This window comes from Periplaneta americana, chromosome 1, assembly GCF_040183065.1.
Source record: "Periplaneta americana isolate PAMFEO1 chromosome 1, P.americana_PAMFEO1_priV1, whole genome shotgun sequence".
In the NCBI taxonomy this organism is placed as follows: Eukaryota; Metazoa; Arthropoda; class Insecta; order Blattodea; family Blattidae; genus Periplaneta; species Periplaneta americana.
In genome coordinates, this window is record NC_091117.1 from 187,648,436 (window position 1) to 187,675,361 (window position 26,926).

Consider the following 26,926-nt stretch of genomic DNA (forward strand, 5'->3'; position numbering starts at 1 on the left):
GAAGAGGATCATTAATGAAGTGAAGGCTCTCTTGGACTGAAGAAGAAGAAGAAGAAGTTTTCTAAGTCCACTTTCAGAAATGTCTAGTTTCTGAGCAGCTATTTCTAAGAAAAATATTTAACTGAAAAGAGGGCAGTGATCACAGAAAAAATTTATAAATGATCAATTCTATACAGTAGAACTCTGTTATAACGACATCCAAGGGACCTTAAAAATTATGCTGTTATAAACGAGTGTCGTAGTAACCGAGTTTCATATTATCAGTCTAGTGAGGTGGAAAATGAAAAATAACAAACTTAATTAGGCTTATTTTAGATTTATGTACAGTATTCACTTTTAAGCCTACCATGAACGTAATGAAACACCCGTACAATTATAAATGCAATATTCTGTATTAAAACAGTGTGTTCAATACTCATCAAACTTCTTTACTTAGGGGTCACGTAATCAGTCATTTTACTCTACTGTCTCCTATTTTCCCAATACACATTTTCTAAATTATGTTCTATATTCATTATTTCAGTTACAATTTCACTGCTCCTTCCCCTAGCTTCGATCCATTCTGTTCAATTGCAGCAACAATTTTATCTTTGCTCTTCCAAATCGTTTGGACTGTGCAATTAACTAGGCCAAACTAACGACACACGTCAGCTTTTTTAAATTCCATTCTCAATTTGATGAAACACTAACTTTTTCTTCCAACGTTAAAACATCTTTTAGTGGCCATACTGTGCTAAAATGCGTGCACTTAGTGAAAACTACCTGGCCGAAACTGATCATACGCAAGTGCCGTTAATACGGCATGAATTCAGGCGGGTTAAAGGAAATCTGCCTCCATTTCAGAAGTCTATGACAGAAGGGGACAATAAATAATTCGCCAGATTTCAACAAAATATTTCTTAAAATACTTTGGTTCTTAGACAATCTTATTCCAAACTGAGGTTGAAAATGACGTTATATGTGAGGTAGACGCATATACATTTGTTGTATTAAGCAGGGTAGAAAAGCATATTTCTTATGGGGAATTAGTTGGGACCACAGAATATTTGATGTTATAGGCGAGGTGTTGTACAAAACGAGGTCGCTATAACCAAGTTCTACTGTAATTTATATTACTCTGAAAATAATTATTAATTTTTAAACACTTACAACAAAATGTTGAAGAATATTTTCCTCCAGTTAAGAATAAAACAAAAAGACTGAAGTTCATTTACTTATTTTACATAACCCTTAACTGTGACACTACATGCTGCTAATTGGTATTACTTTAGCAACCAGAAAACAGGAGAATATGAGAAGAGTCTCTGCTGACGTAAATACGAATATACTTGAATGTTCTTTATAGCACACGTCAATGAAATGGAGACTTAAGGCTTCCACAGTCTTAGTAACCCATCTTCACTGTATGAGCAGAGCAAGTTCTGGTGGGGATGGTGTGACACTCCTATTACATCCTTCTCGTGCACCTGAAAGAACAGAAGTATTTTATTTATTTAAGTAGGTTATTTTACGACGCTTTTCCAACATCTATTTAGCGTCTGAATGAGATGAAGGTGATAATGCCAGTGAAATGAATCCGGAGTCCAGCACCGAAAGTTACCCAGCATTTGCTCATATTGGGTTGAGGGAAAACCCCAGAAAAAACCTCAACCAGGTAACTTGCCCCGACCAGGAATCGAACCCGGGCCACCTGGTTTCGCGGCCAGACGCGCTAACCGTTACTCCACAGGTGTGGACAACACAAGTATTGCATGATGATTGAGTTGTAGTATTATTTTTGAGTACTGATATGTGGAATGGATAATATCAGAAACAAGGAAATTTCAGACATTATTAGTACAGTTCTAATAAACTACAGTTTGCTGCATAAAAAGTGGATTCTGTATTTTTATTGGTCTTCGACAGATGAGATGAGCACATACTTTCTTTTTTTACAATTCATTTTTATATTTCAATATGCCTAGTGAATTATTAAATAAGTATATAATAAATTTTCAATCTTAAGACATATCAACTTGCAAATGTTTATTTGCTATTTAATAAGATATATGAACGTTTTTGCCATTTGGGGCATCATCAGATATAACGAAAACGGCGAAAACGTTCATATATCTTATTAAATAGCAAATAAACATTTGCAAGTTGATATGTCTTAAGATTGAAAATTTATTATATACTTATTTAATAACATACTTTCTGTTTGGATTGGTATTTTGTTTTTTTAAAAACTACCCTAACAAATTTATAATTTTAGTTTTTACAATCACATGTTCAAGGCTATGAAAATATTTCGGTGACTGTTAACAGGGTTATATATAAGAAAAATCTCTGTTACATATTCCATAGTCAGTTAAACTATTTGGATGGCAAGAAGATAGTTTCCACTACTCAATGTTAATTTTTACATAATTGATTGAGGCTGCAAAAGGGTATTTGTCGAATACAGATGGGAGAGCTATTAATCCTTCCCATTGAAAGCTTTAAGGAACCAACCTGGACAAATACCCAATGTCCCATCCCTACCTTCCCGTGGTGCAGCTGTTAGTAAGCATAATTTTACAAGCTGAACTAAAGGGAGGGGCTACTCATCAATTACCACTGGTCAGCCTGATGAGTTAATGACTGAATTTGGTATAATTTTTCTCTATACTTACTTACTTACTTACTGGCTTTTAAGGAACCCGGAGGTTCATTGCCGTCCTCACATAAGCCTGCCATTGGTCCCTATCCTGAGCCATATTAATCCATTCTCTATCATCATATCCCACCTCCCTCAAATCCATTTTAATATTATCTTCCCATCTACGTCTCGGCCTCCTTAAAGGTCTTTTTCCCTCCAGCCTCCCAACTAACACTCTATATGCATTTCTGGATTCGCCCATTCGTGCTACATGCCCTGCCATCTCAAACGTCTGGATTTAATGTTGCTAATTATGTCAGGTACAGAATACAATGCGTGCAGTTCTGTGTTGTGTAACTTTCTCCATTCTCCTGTAACTTCATCCCTCTTAGCCCTAAATATTTTCCTAAGCACCTTATTCTCAAACACCCTTAACCTATGTTCCTCTCTCAAAGCGAGAGTCCAAGTTTCACAACCATAAAGAACAACAATTTTTCTCTATTCAATACCTAATTCCCTCTTTACCCTTTCCTATCCAGTCCTCTGACTGAACTCTTACTTTCTTCAACCCCGACAGTATTAGAGCATTCGAGGCCTAGGGGTTCATTTCACTTTCCTTCCTCCTCTTTCTACTTTTCTGTTCCTAGTGCTGACCTGCTATGGCACTAAAATCGTCCTCCAGTGGCTTAGGGAGGGAAAGCTAGTGATCAACAAGATCTCCCAACTAGGGGTAATAGACCCGTCAATCAACAGCAGGTGTGGTCCTCCAGACATTCTGGGGGTTGTGTGTGGATGAAGTAGCCACCAAAATGTTAAAATATGGTGTTCACTTAAATCGGCTACAACTTGCCATTTGAATATCTTTGCAAAATATTGGAGTGCAAGAGGTCAAATGACTTTGTCAAACGCCTGGCATTAGAAAACAACAACATAATTGATTGAATGAATGAACGAACAGCCGATTTGTCCCTGAAGGGCTAAGTCCTTCTCTTGAAAGGGGTAGCTCAGTAAGATACACGAGGGACAGCTTAAGTGGTTTGCTTTGTTGGGATTCACTCAATTCTGGGAAGTCACTGGACCACTTCTGCACTTGACCTCTTTGTTCCTCTTTCAGTTCTTTGCAATCTGGCACTGGATGATCATGTTCGTCACTCCGCACTTCGCGTACTTCCTCCCTTCTTCCCGGTTGGACACTAGATGATCACGTTTAACACTTTCTGCCTCCTACTTTGGATGTCTCTCCAGCCGCTACAGTCTCGTGCAGTCCTAGTCCAGTGTGTTCCTTTTTCTTTCTTGAAGGCATCGTCCCATCTTGTTCCTGGTCTGCCTTGTCGTCTCTTGCTAGTGCGGAGGGGGGGGGGGTCCACATAGTAGAAAAGTACGCCCATCTGGTGCTTTGGAGCCTTGCCATGTGTCCTCCCCATTTCCATTTCAAGTTGGTGGCTCTTTAATTTGGTTATTTCCCTTATCCTGGTGTTTGGTACTTTGTCTTTAGTGGATATCCTAACACTTTCCTCTCCATCTTTCTTTGACAAACTTGAATGCGTTCATTTTGTGTTTCCATCAAGTTCAAGGTTTGGCATCCGTATAGTAGTGATGGGAAGGTGCAGGAGTCTAGTGTTTTGATCTTGATTTTTCGGGTTAGTTTTTTGTCTAACAATGAATTTTAGCGCCCAGGAAGCTTTCCATGCTATTGCTACTCTGCGTTTTAGTTCTTTGTCTATGTTGTTCTGTATTCTTACCAGTTGCCCTAGGTATATATATTCTGATACATACTGTAGAAATTTGAAGTCAATTATCAGCGTATTCCGAATCTCACCGGACCAGTGGACAACAATGACGTCACGCTGCAGCGAAATTGGAACAAAACTGCTGGAAGGATCGATGGCTGTCATGGCGACTGTATAAGTTGTTGTCTGTGCAATGCTAGCAAAATTTTGCGAAATTTCCGTACTGCCATCTCGTTCAAAGAAAAGAGAGCATAAACACTTTATTTCTTGAACCGGCAGTAATAACTGGTCCATTGACATGTTCGCTCATAAGCCATTAACATATTGTTTTTACGTTGTGCTCATTACAAACAATACAGCAGGACACACCGCCATGACACAACAGTGCACGATGTCATTCGTCTGCTAATTCCCGCCCTATACAAGAACCAATCAGATTCACTGATGGTGGCTGATGGAGACTGCCACCACCTCTACAAGCTGATGGCACTGGTGCAACACCGGGTGGAGCATCAGTGTCGCCATCGTTGAAATTCGGAACACCGTGATGCCATCAGATTGCTCAGCGCTGAGATTCGGAATACGCTCTATGATTGATATGTCTTGGCTATTTGTCATTACTTGTGTCTTATTCATGTTCATCAATAGACCAGCCTTTTTGCTGCTGTTGCTTAGTTCTTGAATCATATCTTGTAGCTCGTTTGCATTACTGGCAAATAGCACCACGTCATCAGCAAACCTTTGGTTTGTGGGCCTGTATTCATTAATTGTGATTCCGTATTTCTTTCCCCAGTTCAGTTCTCGGAATATCTCTTCCAGCAAGCTTGTAAATAGCTTTGGGGGGATTGGGTTTCCTTGCCGAACTGCCGTCTCGATTTTAAATTTTTAAGCCTAGCAGTCCCTTTCCTGTTATTTGATAGAAGTAAGCTACATGCCAGCACTGGGTGTTCCCTTCTCCCTTTCTTTTTATTAATTTGTTTGTAATTATGTACATTACAAAAGGCGCCAAGGACGCTCTAAACAATTATAGACCCATCAGTCTAATGTTGAATCTATACAAACTTTTCTCGAAAATAATCACAAGAAGAATAACAAGGACTTTAGACAGAGTCAACTGCCCGATCAAGCAGACTTCTATGCAGGCTACAGTACAGTAGACTATCTACAGATGGTGAAACAAATCATTGCAGAGGAATTTCATCTATCTTTTTAAGTAGCATTCATAGACTACACAAAGGCCTCTGACACAGTAGAACACACAAGTGTAATTCAGGCAAAAGAAAGACAAGGAGTCGAACCAAAATATACCTGGATACTCGCTAAACTTAAGTAAGCAAGGGCAATACAATAGTCATTTCAAGACCTAAATTCTTGTGATTTTGTAATAATCTTAATCTTAAGAAACCTTACATTGAGAGTTCGTTCCAGTTTCCCTGATGCAGTGGAAAAGCAGTACAGCACCAAGTCCTCTCCTACACAGTAGATCCATTCACCACGGGGTGACAACGTGCAGGATACAAAGTCACCCCCTTCTCGCTTACCGCTGGAGAATGATCGCACAATCTGTAATATAACACAATTAAAATTTTACTGCATGTGTCTTAATCAATTTTATGGCGTCCTATGGCATGCTAGTTGTTTTATGCTACAAGTATACAACATAAATAACCATGAATTACTCGTAATTACAGTAACATATATAGTCCATACTAGGCCTACAGTACTTCTATTACTCTTCACGGTATTGTAACCATCATCTTTTTGTCATCTGCTAGCCTGACAGTGTGTAAATTCCATTTATGAGGTAAAGATTTGAGTTGACATAGGTGCACGTAACTAGGAAACTGTTCCCAGGATTGCTAGAATTTAGAACAACCTAAGCCAGCCAAATTTAAGCAGATACTGTATGTATGTATCCAATGCCTACCCATTTCACTTACGCGATTCGAATTCTGTATAGTGCGGATAGATGGCAGAACCCATTTTCAAGTTGCACACCACTTTGGCAGCCATGCTGTGCATGATGTATATCTATGGACGGTTATGTCGTGTACTAAGGTAAGTGTATGTGTAAAAGTTCGTGTTAAGTGTAGTGTATGGATGATGAAGATGAGGAGGAAGAAAATGAAGAGGAATAGGAAGGACGAGAGAAGAATAAGAAAAAGATGAAGGGAGAAAAGAAGGAAGAAAAAGAATAGAAATTGTAAGGACGAGAGAAGAATAAGAAAAAGTAAGAAAAAGATGAAGGAGAAGAGGAGGAAGAAAATGGACAGGAATTGAAAGGACGAGAGAAGAATGAGAAAAAGTAAGAAAAAGATGAAGAGGAGGGAGAAAAAGGACAGGAATTGGAAGGATGAGAGAAGAATGAGAAAAATTAAGAAAAAGATGGCGAAAGAGGAGGAAGAAAAAGGACAGGAATTGGAAGGATGAGAGAAGAACGAGAAAAAGTAAGAAAAAGATGGAGAAAGAGGAGGAAGAAAAAGGACTGGAATTGGAAGGATAAGAGAAGAATGAGAAAAAGTAAGAAAAAGATGGAGAAAGAGGAAGAAAAAGGACAGGAATTGGAAGGACGAGAGAAGAATGAGAAAAAGTAAGAAAAAGATGAAGAAGAGGAGGAAGAGAAAGGACAGGAATTGGAAGGACGAGAGAAGAATAAGAAAAAGTAAGAAAAAGATGAAGGAGAAGAGGAGGAAGAAAAAGGACAGGAATTGGAAGGACGAGAGAAGAATGAGAAAAAATAAGAAAAAAATGAGGGGAGAACTTAATAAAAGCAGTATTGAAATATGAAGTATGTTGGTGCAGTAAGTCTGTGTGAAGGGGTAAATAGTGTCCCCTTTACCTGGCCCTGCATGTTCATGATGACGACAGTGTTAGATCGGTTGCAGACCACAAAATGCTCTGGGTTCTTGGGCAGTAGGTGAATGCTGTTGACTGTGATGTCTCCTGCACCACCCAATGACTTGAATGTGTTGGTGCACTCTGTTGATTTGATGCTCCATACTTTCACTGTTCCATCCGAAGAGGCACTGCAAACACAACATAGTCGTTTATTTTCTAATTACGACTGTCACAACATGAAAAAAATTAACTGTTAAATATACAGTAATTATTGTATTAGCGCCATTTTCAAAAGCTACTGAATAGAATTTAAGAAAAAAAGTGAAAGCGATGGTTTGTTTTAGGGCCGATATTATAAACGCCGTTTAAACTTTACATTCAATTTAAACTGAAGTTTTTCGTTCTGCTTCGTATTATAAAACCTTAACTATCAGTTAATCTTGAGTTAACTTCAGTTTAACTTGATCGAAAGTTCTCTGCCGTTTAAACTGCAGTTCAAGGCTCAACAGTACAAGATGGTGGTTTCCGCAATACACATGGATATTGCAGATGTTTTCCAAGAACTTATGAGTGACGATATGTGAGTGATCAATATTATTGAACGACCACGGCGGCCAAGAATTTTTCGAAATAGAGTGCACCACTTTGAAATATACATAAATGAACATAAGTTTTAAAACAGATTGAGGTTTTTGAAGCAGACAGTCCTAACCTTGTTTCGAAAAATTGAAACTCCGATACAACATTTAACAGAAAAATGAGAAAGTGCAGAAATATGTGTTTTACGGTTTAAATTTAAAAATTATTTGAAAAGAACGATGGAAGATTCTGTATGGAGTTATGACGCGGATGGTCATGCAAGGTTTAGTTTGGTTGCATTGTGTTTGGGAGTATAACGTTTGTAGCCAGCGTTAAGAAACTATTTGAGGTTAAGTCTGACAAGCATACTGAAGTACGTGGTATTGGTCCTCTTTAGGTTTTTTTATGAGACTCTCTCTGATATCGAAGAACAAAGATGTTTCTTAATGAAGATTATCCATGATCGTCGGCTATTTTAAATCAATAATATCATTAAATACTGGTAGTTACGATGTTCTTCTTTTCTTTCCTAGCAGTAATACCAATCATATTCTACTACGGTTTAACTTAACCGAGACTCTCTAATACGGCACACTGAGTTAAACTCATGGTTAGGTTTAACTTAGGTTTAACATAATCTTTAGATTACCCGTATTTATAAAACCAGGCCTTAATGCTACATATTAACTGTAGCACACGTTAATTCTTATGTACTACGTACTGCCACTGCACCATTTTCTACAACTACTGACCTCAGTATACTGTGTCCATCTGGTGTAAAGACGACCTCGTTCACAAAAGAGCTGTGTCCTCTAAACTCCTTCAAAGTTTTTCCAGACTTGAGCCCGTGAATTCTGAAAAAGAGATGCCAGAACCTTCAGATGACAGATGAAACATTCACACTTTGGCTGACCCTACTGGTTCCTGTAACTTATACTCTTTGCTATGGTAATCCACAGTCAGAATCACTCAAAGTTGGTTGATTGGTAACTAATGTTGAGTAGATGATGATGATGATGATGATGATGATATTTGCTCTCTTGCACTCCAATATTTAGTAGGAAGAATGGGAATTTGAATATAAGTTGGATAGTGAAGAAGAATACCACTTCTGTGTTAATGCTTTTTGGGGAAATCGTGGCCTAGATTTCAAACATGTTTACTATAATATTTTCGCTGTAAGAAAAAATCCTAATGTAAACAATAGCACCTGACGGAAGTGAGGCTTCATTGGCCGCTGTTTGGCGCCATAGATTCTCAGTACATGTTCCCGCCTACTGTTGTACATTCTGTTTCATGTTAAACATTTCCCGTTACTGGTTAAGTAGGCCTAACCTCACTATTATGCATTCATTTGCTTAGGAAACATTTACTTTATAATTATTGTAATTAAAACTCACTTAACTTATTATATACATTTAAGACTATTTGTTTTTCTTTGCTTTTGAGAGAGTTTCCACTCTTATGTTTAATAACCACACACACTGAGGATGCAGAAGCTATACTTCAGTACCACGTGCTAACGTGAACGACAAGCTCAAGTGACACCAGCTTGTTACAAGAACAGACTACCTTGGTATTACTGTTGGTATTCATCCGCGTTGATAGTACATAACAAAATATAAAAGTAGCTTTTCTTTTACATATCGTTTTACGTATGAGTGAAGTTATATGTTTCATTGTATTTAACAACTAGAATTCAATTTTTTATTTTCAAATAATACAAGATAGTTTCCAAATACGGAGTATATTTTCCTGCGTCGTGTAAGTGTTTCGACTATAAGCCAATCACGGGTATGACAGCCATGTGCTTGTGTTTACATTAGGATTTTTCTTAAAGCGAAAACAGTATAGAGATGGGAAGTTCGATTCATTTTGAAGAATCGGTTCTGTAAGAACGATTCCCTAAAATGATTCGTTCATTCGATTTGTTCATTTGATTCAAAGATGTTCCAATACAAGTATGAACGAATTACATACTGGATCTTCATTTCTATTCAGCGATATCTTTCGTTCGTTACTACAGTATTTACTTCACGTTCACTTTTTGCTCAGTAGATGAAAGCACATTGCAGTTCACTGCATTAGTGGTAAATTGACACGGTCATCCACTGGTTGCAAAGATGTATTAAAGACATCGTAGTACATATACTTAAAGAGATAGAGAAATGGGTACTGGTATATAAAATAAGTTTATTATCTCCTACATTATGTGACTGTACTGTAATGTTATAAAGTTATAATATTTAGGCTACATAATCATTAATCAGTAATGAAAAACAGAGATAAAATAATTAAATAGGTCACAGATTTTACAGTTTGAACACCAAAAGGAAGTTGAGAAAATTTTAATAAAACATAAAAATCCAGGAAAGTCTTCTTAATTGGCGTGTGTGTTTTCCCTATCTCTTTTACATTTTTTGTCTAAAAATATTATACAAATGGCACAGTTTATGCGTTATAATATTCACAAGTTTTGTTTTTGAATCTTCCTGTAGGCCTAACTTCATATTTTTAAACTTATGGTGGGCTACATTTTCTATATTTCATAAATGGTTGGCGAATTTTTATTATTCTGTTTAGGACAAATATATTTTTTAAGTATGTGATAAGGAATACTAGCTTTCATATCCATGTGATTAATTTAGATGTATGAATATGATCAAGTTAGCCTATATAAGTTTAATTAAGACCATCATAATTGGATTAAGCTGGAATGGTACCAGTAATTAAAAAATAAATACGATGAAAGAGTAATGGAACGGAGAAAAATTCTCTCCAGTGCTGGGATTTGAACCCAAGTTTTCAGCTCTATGTGCTGATGCTTTATCCACTAAGCCACACCGGATACAACCCCGACGTCGGACAGAATTGTCTCTGATTGAGTTCCAACTCTTGGGTTCCCTCTAGTGGCCGCCCTCTGCACTATGTCACAGATGTCTATGAACATAGGACCAAAGTCCACACATGTGCCAAGGTGCACTCGTTATGAGTGACTAGTTGGCCGGGATCTGACGGAATAAGCGCTGTCTTAAATCTACGCATATCATATATTATTTCAATGTACCGAAGTACATATGATATTTCCACGCAGATATTCTGCGTCATCATACGATGAAAGAGTAATGGAATGGAGAAAAATTCTCTCCGGCGTCGGGATTTGAACCCGGGTTTTCAGCTCTACGTGCTGATGCTTTATCCACTAAGCCACACCGGATACAACCCCGACGTCGGACAGAATTGTCTCTGATTGAGTTCCAACTCTTGGGTTCCCTCTAGTGGCCGCCCTCTGCACTACGTCACAGATGTCTATGAACATAGGACTGAAGTCCACACATGTGCTGAGGTGCACTCGTTATGAGTGACTAGTTGGCCGGGATCCGACAGAGACAATTCTGTCCGACGTCGGGGTTGTATCCGGTGTAGCTTAGTGGATAAAGCATCAGCACGTAGAGCTGAAAACCCGGGTTCAAATCCCGGTGCCAGAGAGAATTTTTCTCCATTCCATTACTCTTTCATCGTATGATGACGCAGAATATCTGCATGGAAATATCATATGTACTTCGGTACATTGAAATAATAAAAAATAAATAGTTGATGTAATGCGAACAATTTTATTTTCTACCCGTTTTAAAACATTAATGAAATAGATATTCTACTTTAGCAATTCATTATATCCAAACATGGCACTGACAACTTAAATACATCGTTCTATACAATTAATAACAGCTGATTTTAACAAAGTTCCTCTACCAGCTACCAGATGTCGCAAATATCGCAGCTTATGAAACAAGCACGTCTGTTACTGGGTGGACCTAGACATCCAGCCCTGCCAAGACTGTGGAATTCGTTACCTGCTAGCATCAGGGACTGTCAAAATAAAATTGAATTCAAACACAAACTTATTAGACACTTGGTCAGTAATTGAGACTCGTTCAGGCATGGTTTCTTGTAAATACTTCTCTTAATCTATCACAGAATATCTCAATATATGGTAATTTCATCACTATAGAATTTTGTTATTCTAGGTTTAATTTGTAATTCAGTAAATACAAAAATATTCTTTGTTATTAACTTCTATGATAAATTGTCTAGCTTTCATTAATCAGGTAATCTTGTCGTACTTTAATTTTTATTGTAACTGTAATTGTAAATTTAATACTAATTGTAATTTTATTCTTCATATTATAGTTGTAATCCCCTGGTAGAGGGGCAGAGAAGGCCTGATGGCCTTATCTCTACCAGGTTAAATAAATAAATACTACTACTACTACTATTACTACTACATCTGCTAGTGAGTGGACCGATAAGGAACCTGGATTCAGAAGATTCAATGTAGAAAACGATTCATAACAAGTGAGAACGGAGAAGACGTTCGATTCAGGAAGGAATCGATTCATTTTGTTTACTGAATCATGATTCGTTCATTCGGTTCAATGATTCGTTCTTTATGAACGACTCGTTCATAATCTTCCCACCACTAATGTTTACGGTCATTGTTGCCTTAGCAATTCTAAAAAAGGTACTGAGAGTTTCAGAACTACAGGCTTATTCAATATATAGTTAACAGATCTGTATATGTGACTGGGATGTTACAACACCCCTTGCGACTGCATAAGGGCTAAATTGTAGTCTACCTGATCGTAGTATCAAATGAAGCACTGAGCACTTGGCTGTTGTCACGGGAAAACTGGAGGCAGGTGACACCCTTGACATGTGCCTTCTCAAAGCGGCGCAGACATTGACCTGTCTGGATGCGCCATACTTTCACCTTGCCATCCTGTGACCCTGATGCTAGCATTTCTGAGTCACGGCTGAATGACATGCACAGCACAGCTTCCTCCATCATCATGAAGTTGTCCTGCGACAATTGATTCAGTTAGTAGAAAGATAACAGGAGTGCATATCTACTGTAAAGGCAACAAAATTCAATCTACATTTAATATAAAGACAAGCATCAACAAGAATAGCTTACATCTAATGTAAAGGCATAGGCGAATTTATACAAAGGTATACTAGACAGTTGCCTTTAGGGGCAAATTTTTATTTGTTTATACAAGGTGGCCCATATTGTATGTAGCAATTTCAGTTGGCAATTCTAGTGAACTAAACGTGCACATGTGTGGTACAAATACATGCCGAGGTAGTTGAAAGACTCGCAATTAATCTATCATGGAACACTGGTCGGTGCAGTCAAGGATCACAGCAGTGGAAACATTTATCCTGACAGGCTCTGTTACAGAGGCCCAACAGACACTGCAATGCAATAATGAAGATCGCCATGCTCCTGTGCCAGAGTAACACAGTATTTTGAGGCGGGTCCAACAATGGAGAGCCATAGGTAACGTTATGAACCAGAAGTCATCAGGTCAGACAGTGATTTGAGCGTGATTCAGTTGATGCAGGACTCTAATATTTGTACAGTTTATTGCTTAATATGTGATAATACCAAAGACATAAAAAAAATTCGTAACATGCCTCATATCAATACTCTGAGCCACTGGCATAGCTCAGTCGGCTGAGATGCTTGTCTGCCAATCCGGAGTTGCACTCGGGCATGGGTTCGATTCTCGCTTCAGCTGACCTAGTTGGGTTTTTTCCGAGATTTTTCCCAACTGTAAGGCGAATGCCAGGTAATCTATGGCGAATCCTTGGTTTCATTTCGCCAAATACCATTTCACTATCAATAATGTAATCAATGCTAAATAACCGGGTAGTTGACACTGCGTCATTAAATAACCAACTTAAAAGAAAATCAATACCCTGAAAACACACTCCACACCAAACAGTTACTTTTTGGTCTTTCGTGACAGTGACGAGGATATTTAGGAGGCAAGTACCTGAAATTCACCAGTTTGAATATTTCCTCTGTTTTTCAAAGATTACATCTGAAACTAGAAGCCACCAAATGGTCTCTTTTCATATGCACAACCACATAATATCAATGGGCTAGTTTAAAAGGAAAACAATTAAAAATTTTGAGGTAACTGCAGTTTCAAGTTTCACGTTGCTGTGAAAAATCCAATTAACATCACTCTAATTGGAACACAGCTCCTTTTCTGCTCAGTTTAAACCTTCAATTTTTAATTTCATGCAGGTGTGGTAGATAATGTGTCTATGGATAGATCAGGATTTGTTGTTTCTCTATGTTAACAGTTTTTTCTAATAATATCACTGATGTAAATAGATTTTTATCAGCCATTGATTTGTAAAAGGGACCAGAATTTCAGTGTGATTCGTGGCGTAAGAATACTTTTATCGTAACTATTGATTTACCGCATGCGCGACAAAACTCTATAATGCTGGCTAAGCATCTATTTACTTCACAAGCTGGGACTGTATTGCGTTTTCGCTTAAGACCATGTATTCCTCTGACACCTGTCCTGTTTCAAATTTAACACCACAGGAAATCATGATACAGGGCGTTCTTAAGCCCTGAGGCATAACAATAGTATATAAGAGACATCATTAACAGAATTTGGAGTAATTTCAATGATCCCTGAATTTTTCACTGTAACGTAAGACTTTAAAATGCAGTTTTATCAAGATTTTAAATTTTGAATTGTTTCCTTTTGAACTGGCCCACCGATATGATGACAAAACATGTCGTCAGCTCCATAACACAGAACATATTGAAGATAACATACACATGATCTCACATGACGTGTCAGTAATGTGTTTCTGCCTTTACTACTGCATTTATAGGAAGCATATCTAGATTAAGGGATATCTTTTATTTAATTCACAGATTTCGTACTTGTGCTTGGTACTTGAGATCCTTTCTGATCTTGCCAGTTGTGAAGTTCCACACTTCGATGAAGCCATCTACACTTCCTGTAACAAGGTACTGCCCATCAGGAGAGAAACGGGCACACTCCACATGAGATTTCTGTCCAAACTTTATCTGCTTGGAGAGCTGTGTTGGGTACTTTTCCTCCTCTTGATCCCTGATGGCTGCTTTACCTCTGAACAAGTCAATAGTCGTTCCTGAAACATGCAAAAGTATCGTAAAGAAAATGGTAAGTTGACATCTACAGACTTTATCAGCCCAGAAATTGAGGCATTTTCCTCAAAAGAGGACCTAGGCAAATCCTGTTACATTTGTAGACAACAAAGTGCTTGTGGGCAGGTTACAAAACAGTGAAAGAAAGATTCCTGAAGTTAGCTTTAGAAATAAAACAGCAAATATTCCCTTACAAAGACCAAGAACGCATTGGATGAAAGAGTAAAGAAAGTACTGGAAAGTAATTTGAGTAGAGAAAATATGGGAAGAAATATTATTTGGAGATAATATAAAACAAATGAAAGGTCCTTGGATGATAAACAGCATTGGTCAGGCTCCAGGAGAAATTTACTGCACAGTTCTTGCCGATGTCAGAATTCAATTATTCATCATTCTCGCTTATCATCCTAACACTCTGGATAATGAATTTCATTAAACAGGTGTTTCATTTCAAAAATGATTCATATTGTAAGACTAGAAAAGTTCAAAAAGGTTTTAGTTAACCATATGAATAGAGATCCATGAAATTCGCGAGATGCGATTAAGCGAATTGTTCTCATTTTGCCAATTTTTTGCACCATTTCTTTATATTTATCCCATAACTCCAGAAACAGCAATTTTGAATAGCGAAATAACACCAAAAAAAAAAATTCAAGTTTTAAACAAATTCCAGCAATATCAGTACCGGTTTTATTCGCGAAATCTTAACAATAATCCATTTTTAAATAATATTTTCATAATTTCCGTCTTATTTTTGACGTGAATACATCTGTAAGTTCGGGCCAGTACAAGAGTGCCATTCCAGAAAATCGACCAACACTTTTTCTGGGCATTTTTGTCGCACCTATAACTTCTAAACTACAAGATATAAACAGCGATAGGCAAAGCATCAATATATTCAACGTGACCTTGAGTTGAAGCGAGTGATGTCATATAGCAATATGCAGGAGAAGGGAAGTTGAAGCACAAATTGATGAGTTGCATGTCCACGGAGCTCAGGCAATGTAACTCGAGAATGCGAAGCGACAGAACATTCACAATGGTATCAAACAACGAACCAGGCTACAATCTCAATCTCAATCTCAACTGAGCAACAATCAGCAGCCGTCAAAATAAATTGCAAAGATTCTCGAATTGAGTGAAGAGAAACAATTCACTATGTTGAGGCATATGCAGTGAAAATGGGAAAAGACAGATAAGCAATTGGTAGCAAACAACAGAGCATGATTTTTACTATAGCAATAGACATGTTCACTCTCAATCCATACAAGATGGCTACTCCCCAACATAGCGAAGATGTAATGGGTTTTCAGTGTATGTGGAAATAAGAGATAATTGATTGTCACTGCTGATGTTTACCTCAACAGCAATTCTATCAGCGATGTATTCGAACATAAAACTTAATGGCTCTCTCTCCAATACAGCCTATTGAGAATTTTTTTATTGCATGTTCCGTTCTGTCATTTGGTTAACAAATGAATGCAGCCATGTATTGAAGTCTATATAAATTGTAAAAAGTGAAAATTGATGCTGAAAATGCTGGATAACTACTCTTATCATGTTTAAAGCCAAGATTATAAAACATCCATATACATAGAATAACTCTTCTCGGGTTCTCAGCCAGGTGAGTTGGAGATTTGCTTCCAAGCTTTCCATAGCTAGCTCTGTCATCTTCTTCAGGGAATGAAGTGATGTGGGACCATGTCTAGCCAGTATATATGCAATAGTAGGGCTTCCCGCTGCGGGCCAATCAGGAGCTAGTTCCTAGTCCCGACTGCCAGGTGCATTCTGGTTGGTGGAAGCGGTAGCCAATCAGGAGCTAGTTGCTGGTCCCAACTGTCTGCCGTGTGCTGGTGGTCTAAGTGTATTGATGGCAGGTTTCCATGCTGTACTCAGCTGTAGACCCCCGTCTCTGTTGAAATTATTGCCATCTAGCTGGATTTCGATGGCTTCCTTGATAACCAAGTCCCAGTATCCTGATGTCTTGTCCAAGATGGTGGTGGCGCCGAAATCTATCTTGTGACCAGTTTCTAGGCTGTGTTGGGCTACTGCAGACTTATCGGGGTAATATAGTCTTATGCTGCATTGATGTTCCTTGCAGCATTCCATAATGGTGCGTCCCATCTGCCCGATGTAGCATTTTCCACACTCGCAAGTTATTTTGTAGACACCAGGTGTCCTAAGACCAAGGTCGTCCTTAACTGGTCTCAGCAAGTTCTGGATCTTTGTGTGCGGCTTATGGATGGTCTTAATCCCGTGTTTTCTTAGCAGTCTGCCAATCTTGCCAGAGATGGGGCCATAGAATGGGATGTATGCCATGCCCTTCGTCTCATCTTGTTCCTCGGCGGGTGGTTTGTATATGGGAAGCCCTACTATTGCATATATACCGGCTAGACATGGTCCCATATCACTTCATTCCCTGGAGAAGATGGCAGAGCTAGCCGTCGAAAGCTTGGAAGCAAATCTCCAACTCACCTGGCTGAGAACCAGAGAAGAGTTAAGGCTGGTTCACAATAAACCGGGAACGAGAACCAGAATGAAAACGAGAAGCAGAGGACGTGAATATGAAAACTTTTTATTCACAATAAACCGAGAACATAGACGACTATGCATATCGATATGTATGTCAATAACGATATGTAAAGTCGATATTACGCATTCTGATGATATTTGTGTATAATTGACCAATGGTGTTCTCTCATGAGTACAAGGCAGCCAACAAACACAGGTTAACCAACTTCGAAATTTCAACTGAAACATTTCATTAGGTACGGTACTATAAATATGCCCATGCATCTTTATTATCACAACCTATTTTAAGTCTACCATAACGTAAAATAATTAGAAAAGAAACATTTGTAATAGAACAAAAATGAACACAACAGTAGTTATTGAATTGAAGCATCAATATGTAGTGTGTAATACAACCAATACAGTAATAAATTACGACTCACTTCCGATTGGTCTTCAAAGCTGCAGCTATTGAAAGCCATGTATTTTCCTCCATTTTCTCATTTTTATACGAGGCGCACCGCTTATCGTAAAGGTGAGGATTTTCCTCAACACTCAATATTAGAATCTCATCAAATAAAAACTTGCTCCATAATGCACAGCATAGAACAAAATAATGCATAGGTTATGTCACGGTCTTCTTGCTACAAAATATACGACAAAATAGCTTTTAGATGGCAATAGAATGAATCTAGTGGGCTGTGATCGGAAACGTGAACGCCAAAGTTGAAACTTGGCCAACTCTCCGTTGCCGATCCTGGGCTCCGGCAAGCTTTTTGTTAAGTGTGAATGCTCACATTTAAATGTACACATTTTAACAATTTTACTGTTTCCGTTTTCGTTCCGATTCTTGTTTCCGGTTTATGTGAACCAGCCTTTATTCTACATCAAACGCCGGGAAAGCCTCACGTCATACATCCATATACATAATTTTTAAAATAACACTGAAATGACTTATGCAAGTAATAAATGCAGGATTTCTATCTACTTCGAATAGTAAGAGTGAACGTGACTCCTGGTTCTCTGTAATTAACATACGGTATGTATGATTCAAGCATTACGGTAAAAAAACACACACACAAAAAAAAATTGGCCAGTCAAAGTTAGTCTTAGCAGCTACAAGGTTCCATATGTGCAGGCATTTAATACCAACTACTCAATTAACCGAACTATAGACACATGATAAAAAAATGTGAAGTCAAAGATTACTCACCTGGGGGGAGAAGTCCCTGATGCTGCTGCCATTTGAGAGACTGCCCAAGCAAAGCAAGCAGACGGGATGATGGTACAACTGACACTTCCCCAGACAGAGCCTGAGCAATGGCAGCACGACGCTTCTCTTTGGTGCTGCCATCTGGATACGCTTCACGAGGGTCAAAGTAAGACCGAGCCAGTAAATTCTCTGGAATTGAAAAAAAATAGATTTCACAAATGCTGTCTCCCTATCTCCACCCAAACGGATCAGACTGTTTATACACAGAAAAGACATAACATTACATTTCAATATTCACCTAAGTGGATGTAACGCTCAGGCTCCTGTTGCTTCATCATAATCATGGGGTCAGTCTGTCGTAGAAGTGAGCGCGCTGCTCCGAGTTCTCGCAGTTCAATCAGCTCCAGCACTACCTGCATGCAAGAACAACAACCACACATAACACACAGACTGTGGGAAAAACTTGGCTTAAGGCTCATTCACAAACATAACGTAAGCGTTAACTTAAAAATGTAAACGTTATGGTAAAATCAAGAACATTCACGATGGGAACATAAACATAACCACTAAGATAGGGTACTTGGTAACCATGGAAACATAACAACGACGCCATTTTCTCATATTCTGTCGTATACTTCAGCACTCCACGATTGTGTACTGTTTGCAAATCACGTAAGCATAAGCATGAAAGTTTGGAGTTTGCAAACTTTCATGTTACCATATAACGGCAATGTTTATGTGAATCATTGTGAATGATCCCATTTGAAAAGCTGGCCGCAAACTTCTGTGTTTATGTTACGGTTATGTTTAATTTTCATTGTGAATTGAAAATTAAATATAATGTAAATGTTAACTTAAGAATGTAAACGTTATGGTAAAATCACATCAGTCATGATGGGGACATAAACATAACCGCAAAGGTACTTGGTAACCATGGAAACATAACAATGACGCCATTTCCTCATATTCTGTCCTATACTTCAGCGCTCCACGATTGTGTTCTGTTTGCAAATCACGTAAGCATAAGCATGAAAGTTTGGAGTTTGCAAACTTTCATGTTACCATATAACGGCAATGTTTATGTGAATCATTGTGAATGATCCCATTTGAAAAGCTGGCCGCAAACTTCTGTGTTTATGTTACGGTTATGTTTAATTTTCATTGTGAATTGAAAATTAAATATAATGTAAATGTTAACTTAAGAATGTAAACGTTATGGTAAAATCACATCAGTCATGATGGGGACATAAACATAACCGCAAAGGTACTTGGTAACCATGGAAACATAACAATGACGCCATTTCCTCATATTCTGTCCTATACTTCAGCGCTCCACGATTGTGTTCTGTTTGCAAATCACGTAAGCATAAGCATGAAAGTTTGGAGTTTGCAAACTTTCATGTTACCATATAACGGCAATGTTTATGTGAATCATTGTGAATGATCCCATTTGAAAAGCTGGCCGCAAACTTCTGTGTTTATGTTACGGTTATGTTTAATTTTCATTGTGAATTGAAAATTAAATATAATGTAAATGTTAACTTAAGAATGTAAACGTTATGGTAAAATCACATCAGTCATGATGGGGACATAAACATAACCGCAAAGGTACTTGGTAACCATGGAAACATAACAATGACGCCATTTCCTCATATTCTGTCCTATACTTCAGCGCTCCACGATTGTGTTCTGTTTGCAAATCACGTAAGCATAAGCATGAAAGTTTGGAGTTTGCAAACTTTCATGTTACCATATAACGGCAATGTTTATGTGAATCATTGTGAATGATCCCATTTGAAAAGCTGGCCGCAAACTTCTGTGTTTATGTTACGGTTATGTTTAATTTTCATTGTGAATTGAAAATTAAATATAATGTAAATGTTAACTTAAGAATGTAAACATTATGGTAAAATCACATCAGTCATGATGGGGACATAAACATAACCGCAAAGGTACTTGGTAACCATGGAAACATAACAATGACGCCATTTCCTCATATTCTGTCCTATACTTCAGCGCTCCATGATTGTGTTCTGTTTGCAAATCACGTAAGCATAAGCATGAAAGTTTGGAGTTTGCAAACTTTCATGTTAATGTCTAACGGCAATGTTAATGTCAGTGTTTATGTGAATCATTGTGAATGATCCCATTTGATAACCTGGACGCAAACTTCTACTGTTGAACGACCATTACGGAGTTTGGGATGTTGACATATATATCACCTGCGACCAGGATAGGCAATGAAATAAAATAACTTCTTCAATCTATGACAACATAATCCATTATAACAGGGCCAGGAGTACGACAATGATGCCCTTTATCACCTACCCTGTTCAACATCTATTTGGGGGATTTAGTGAAGAACTGTTTTCAAAACATGGGAGGAGTGGTAGTAGGAGGAAGAAGAATAAAGTAGGTATATACGATTTGCTGATGATATGACATTGTTAGCAGAAGAGATGATACTAAGAGATATGCTACTGGACCAAAATGACAGCTGTGAACAGTATGGAATGAAAATAATGCCAACAAGACGAAGACCATGATCATAGGAAGAAAAGTAAAGAAGGTAAAGTTGCGAATTCCAAATGAGGCAGTAGAACAAGTGGACAGCTTCAAATACTTGGAGTGTACTGTAAGCAATAACATGAGCTGTAGGAAAGGAGCATCTTCTGCGGACCTCTGGAGAAAGAACTAAGGAAGAGACTAGTGAAGTGAAAAAAAATTAAACTCTCAACAAATGTATTCACGACAAATTAAAAACAATTAAACACAAATATAGTTCAGTTAGCAATAAATAAAGAAATAAATTTTCAAACCCATCCTATGCGCAAACACTGCACACGTCAGTTATGTTGCTTAATCAGTCATTTATACAATATCATGCAACATTAATAGCATGCATCATGATTTCCATGTTCCTCCACATTTTTGATAATTCTAAGTTTTTCGCTGTGAGTAAAAGATTACAATCTCATACCTAGTGGTACTCATTTTCAGAACTGAAAACATAAGATGCATAAACTATGTATATACTTATCACCAGAGACCTGAAATTTAGGCATTATGAATCATTAAAATAGGCAGGCAAAAAGGTATCATAAATAGCTAAAATAGGCAGGCAAAAAGATATTATAAATAGCTAAAATACGCAATAAAAGGCAATTACAAAAACCTTGCACTAGACCCACAACCTTCCACTTTCCAAAAAGGGATTTCGGCAGCAAGAAAAGCTTTACATAAGTCGAATGCAAATTGAGTTTTCGGCTCGATATTGCAATTACTGTTGGAAGCAAAGAAATCTTCTTCCCAGTAGCCTTGGAAAGTGCATTTTTGTATTTGGTTGTACTGATATGTTGCGATATGAAATATTTCTTTTCGTAGTTCACTGACTGCTCACATATTTTGCATATAAGTACTTTACCGTCAGTACAAAATAGCCTATGTCGGATCCAAAAGTATTAACGTAACTTTGCAATTTACTGTGTAAAGGAACACTGAATTTCAGCATCTTGCTGCTTGGTACAACAACGTCGCAATGAAAACTGAAAGAAAAATAACGTCAGACCCACACTCATTGTTGCCTTGTCAAATAAACACAAGCGATAATTAAAAAGCTTACTGTTATACATTTTTGCAAGACAGCACTCATTGTTGCAAAGAGAATATGAACTGACTGAAAGACAATAACATACATTCGGTGAAGTCACTTTCATTGTAGCGGTTACAGAAGTAAATTAAAATATACCTGTAGGCAATTTCTAATAATAAATTAGTAAATAATAGATAAATAATCAAATAAAGGCAAAAAAAAAATTATTTTGTGAATTAGGCATTTATATTAAAAAAACAGCAGAAAAGAGCAACATAAAACTGTGACGTTTCAATCACAAAGGATAATTCGTACAGATTTACTTTCAAAATGAAGATAGATTTAACACATTTAAAAAGGCATTCTGCCAAAGTTCCGGTCTCTGCTTTGATTCTGACACATGTATTGCTAATCCAAATGTTAACAATTGAAATATCCGAGCAGGAAGATAATGGCAAGTGTTATCACCTTAGGAGTTGCATGGGGCAATATTGCCAACTTCATTTCGAATAAGCTGCGCACCTGTATTTTTTACTAGTATATTTCGGAAGAAAAGTGTGCGTGGTATTCGAGAAAATATGGTATTTATTTACCTAGCATTTATTTTCAACTAACCTACTAGCCTAATGCCAAGATGACAGGGTAATAATGAATAAACAGTAACGCTATACTGGAGAATTAGCACGGTCGCTTTGAACCGTGCCGTTACGTTTATCACCAAATTTAAGTAAATACACAATGTCACCAACATAAGAACATGACATTGGTGTGTGGCGTAGTTGGTGGGAGAAATTTTTTTCTCTCTCTGTCTACCTCCTTCGTTCTGAACATTATTGAGAGATAGCGCCACTGTTAGCGACAATGTGTATTTGCGTAAATATTGCGAGTAAATTATGACGAGTGCCTTAGAGGAGAGGCTCGGGACGTGATCCTTACTTGAATTTATTTTTGCGTGTACATTGCAGATTAAATGATTGAGATCCCTTCTTGCTCCGGTTACAGGCCTTGCATTTACGAAGGTTATGTTAGGTTAGATTAGCTTAGGTTAGCTTCGGTTAGGTTAGCTTAGCTTAGCTTAGCTTAGCTTAGCTTAGCTTTGGTTAGGTTAGATTAGCTTTGGTTAGGTTAGGCTAGCTTTGGTTAGGTTAGGTTAGGTTAGGTTAGCTTTGGTTAGGTTAGGTTAGCTTTGGTTAGGTTAGCTTGATTTCATTCGTCCATGTAGTAGTTAAAATTATATAATATGACAGTTTTTGATTCGTAATATTGATAAAAAAAATAATAGGTCTATAATGAAAGCAGTGAATAATTTCATGGTCCCTACATTTTTTTTTCGTAAAAGGCTAGGTATTTTTCTTTAGGCCAGAAATAAAACAGCAACGCCGTCATAATTACGTACTTTACGCTTTGGCGAACATTAACCGGAAATTTACTTTCCGTCATTTTAATGGTATTCCGTGAAACACACCTTTTTTCCTGTTAATTTCCTTGTGATAACCTAGTTTATGATCTTATTACATCTTCATTTTCTTTTAATGCATTCAAAAAACCGCCGTTGTACTACATAAAACCTTGAACTTGACTAATGGAGTGAATTATTTAAGAATATAGTCGCGAATTTGACTACCACCATTTTGATTATATTTTGTTTGATACGGCTCGGTACGGCCCGGTGACTAGTGGCCAGCGAGTAGGGTCGACTATCGATATTGGTCTGCCGTGAGTATTATCCAGTTGTTCCAACAGTAACATGAGAAATGGCAGAGAAACTTAAGTACTTGACTGAAAACATTTATATGGTTACTTAGACTACCACAAATCTCATAGGATCTGGTTGGAATCAAACTGCAGTGTGAAGTTGTCAGTTGATTAAGGTACAGTGCATCAGATATTTCATACCTGTTCATATAAATCAATAAGTTTCTTGTCTGGAAGTTTGAGAGACTGTATGGCTTTGAGAACTGTATCCCAGTGTCCATTATTAATATCAGATACAAATCCTTCAACACTGTCCACTGTATTCAAAGAAACTCCAGTTTCCTCCTGAAATAGATACGGGAAATGAGTTGTAGTTTTTAGGTGAAAAGAAAATACACAATCATAATTAATAAAAGCAATAAAAAGTTTATATCGGAATTTAAAATCTATAACTAATTTGTTCAATACACAAATTTCATATCCTATAAATATCAATAAACAGTTATATATAGATGTAAATTAAACCAATTATGGTGTGAGATTTTTGGTTGTTTGCACTGTATCATAAATGTAAAGATATCTAAAACCTAACATTTTGCAGGTACTTATTGACTCTTTCATCAGTGAAGGCAGGGAAGGGGGATCCTATCTTTTGAACAAATGGCACTTAGTAACGGATTCAACAGATAAGTTTCCTTTTTCTTTGCCTCCATTCATAATGGAGCCAATATGTAGCTCCAAAAGTTGAATATTTCTACATCTACGATATTCGCGCAATTTTGAACATTGTGAAAGCTGAAATCATGTTAATCCCAATTTATTTAACTCATGTATACCTCTAAGGGCTACAGAATGGAAATGAAATCAGCGCTCAATAACTAACAACATTTAAACGATAATGCATGTGTATGTACAAATATTACAAACAAAATTGGCTTCAACATGTGGAGAAAATGGATGGGTCTGGCAAATTCTTCGTTACTTTCTTAATGGGATAAAATCTTTGGGAAGCCAATGAAAGAGATGGGTGAATATAGTAATGGGTCACTAGGACCAACACAGGAAAGGATGATGATGATGATGATGATAATGTGCAAATATTAATAGTAAAATCCGGAGACAAGATACAATTTCTACCATAACAAGTATACAAAATCGCATGTAAATATGGTAAGAAAATTTCTACTTCCAAATTCCAAAACAATGGCAATGTATGGGAGAATTATGAAATTAATGAAAACCATACTAGATGAGAAAATAACCAAATTTCTGATATATACTAGGTGCGTCAGCACGCATGTCGTCTTAGTGGCAGAAGCGTGGCCTCCTATAGGGCATGCAGCCAGTCAATCATTGCGGACATGATGGTGAAGATGCATTGTATGTTTTCAAGTCAACTGACATCCTATGAATTCTTTACTTCCAAACTACTTTTCCTTTGAAAATTACACCATTTTTCCACTTTCTTCGTCAAAAAAACTTTCAGTGTCGCATGCTATAGTGAAAACCCCCAGATTTATAAAGGAAGTCAAATCTTAAGATAAACAGATGTTTAAAAATTGAACTGCGATGTCTACCAGCACTAGTGCGAGTGTTGTCTAAAAGTTATCATAAAATAAATGTTGATGTTTATGTTTGTCAGTACATTAACTCCATTAACCCTTAATTTGCTGTTTACCAATTGTGACAAAGACGTGAATAAATTAAAATTTTGAAATGTGATTAGCATGTGGGTTAAATGAAATTAAAATTGGTCATACCAACCAATTGTGGAGGGCTGTGCATTATTAAAATAGATTATTTCCCCATAAAAGCTGTACCCAAATTGTTCTTAAATTGTCGTTTTTAGTTAAAGAACATCTTTTCTTCCTATGTCTCGTATAAGTTATCCTGGAATGCACCGACCCTAAGTTGGGAACTGTAGTACAAAAGTATATCATTAAGCTATAGTGACCCACAGTCATACTGTAAATCAGTGAATCTTTGTGTTTGTTAGAGGATTTGGCACGTACTTGCATTATCGTCAATTCTGTACATAACGTTTCGAAACAGGGTAACTGTTCGAGTGGGAACACAGTAAACAAAATCTCTCAGTAGTGATAGGGACTAGCTATTATTAGTAAATTATTATAATTTATAATTATTTACTTCAGAGATTCCGTTCGTATCCACTGTTTCTCTACTTCTTCCTGAGTGATTTCCATCCAGTTAGGCTTTAGACTAGCCTACCCAACACTCTCCAAAAGTTAGGTTAGATTCGGTTCGCTCTGAAACCTTCCAATCCTTCGACTTGCTTTTGGCGGTGTATATTTGCAGTAATTTAAAACAAGGGAAATGTGTCCCCATTTACACTGAACGTTCACAACATCCATATATCCCGTTATTTATTATGTCATTCACCACTTGTTGAATTACTCCCATAAACAAAAAAAAGTATGGTAACCGCTAAGCAAATAATTACCTTTCCTTTTACACGAGCATATTGTAAACTAGTAACACATTTAGAAATACAATTATAAGCCTAATATAAAGAACCAATTAATCGAAGTCTCAAAGTCACGACTAAGCCTATACCGAATCGATGAAATTTAATAATATATACTTAGGGATCAGAAATGCTTATTACCTGAAGAGTCTGTAGCGTCCTAAGTAAGTTGGATTCCTTTAAGTATTGCTGAATCAGACGTATAACACTGAAATGAAACAACATCGAAATATTATGTTCGCAAACAATAACCTATTCAGGTTTTATTTGAATCGAAAAATACTCACTCTGCTGATTCAATTTCAATTGACATATCGACCTAATATTTTCAATATATAACACAATAAGTTATTATCTTGATTATAATCAGGATACCACAGAAATGAAGAAAAATAAAATAAATATTTTTTGAAACTCCACTAGAACAGCAAAAGATTGACCGTATTTACAAGGTTCGCAATTCCAGGATTGCCAGTTGCATAATGTGAAATTACTCGGACGGCCTGCCGAAAATTCCCGAAAACTACCGTACATAACTGAAAAATTTTCCCAACTTGAATAATAATAATAATAATAATAATAATAATAATAATAATAATAATAATGGTTTATTTAACTTGACATAGGTTTACTTGAGAAGAAAAGACTTACCAGCTGTCC

At 37.1% G+C, this 26,926-nt stretch overlaps 1 protein-coding gene across 1 annotated transcript; it reads right to left on the bottom strand.

Moving 5' to 3' along the window:
- Positions 1-1,103: 1,103 nt before the first annotated feature.
- On the bottom strand, positions 1,104-26,719 carry Smu1 (Smu1 spliceosomal factor). The gene is made up of 11 exons (XM_069834152.1): positions 26,554-26,719; positions 26,408-26,474; positions 23,983-24,126; positions 18,793-18,907; positions 18,495-18,683; positions 14,525-14,754; positions 12,405-12,628; positions 8,520-8,621; positions 7,190-7,376; positions 5,761-5,913; positions 1,104-1,466 (listed from the first exon to the last, which is right to left on the bottom strand). The coding sequence occupies exons 1-11, from the start codon at positions 26,577-26,579 to the stop codon at positions 1,368-1,370; spliced, it is 1,536 nt and encodes a 511-aa protein (XP_069690253.1). The 5' UTR covers positions 26,580-26,719; the 3' UTR covers positions 1,104-1,367.
- Between the last annotated feature and the right edge of the window lie 207 nt (positions 26,720-26,926).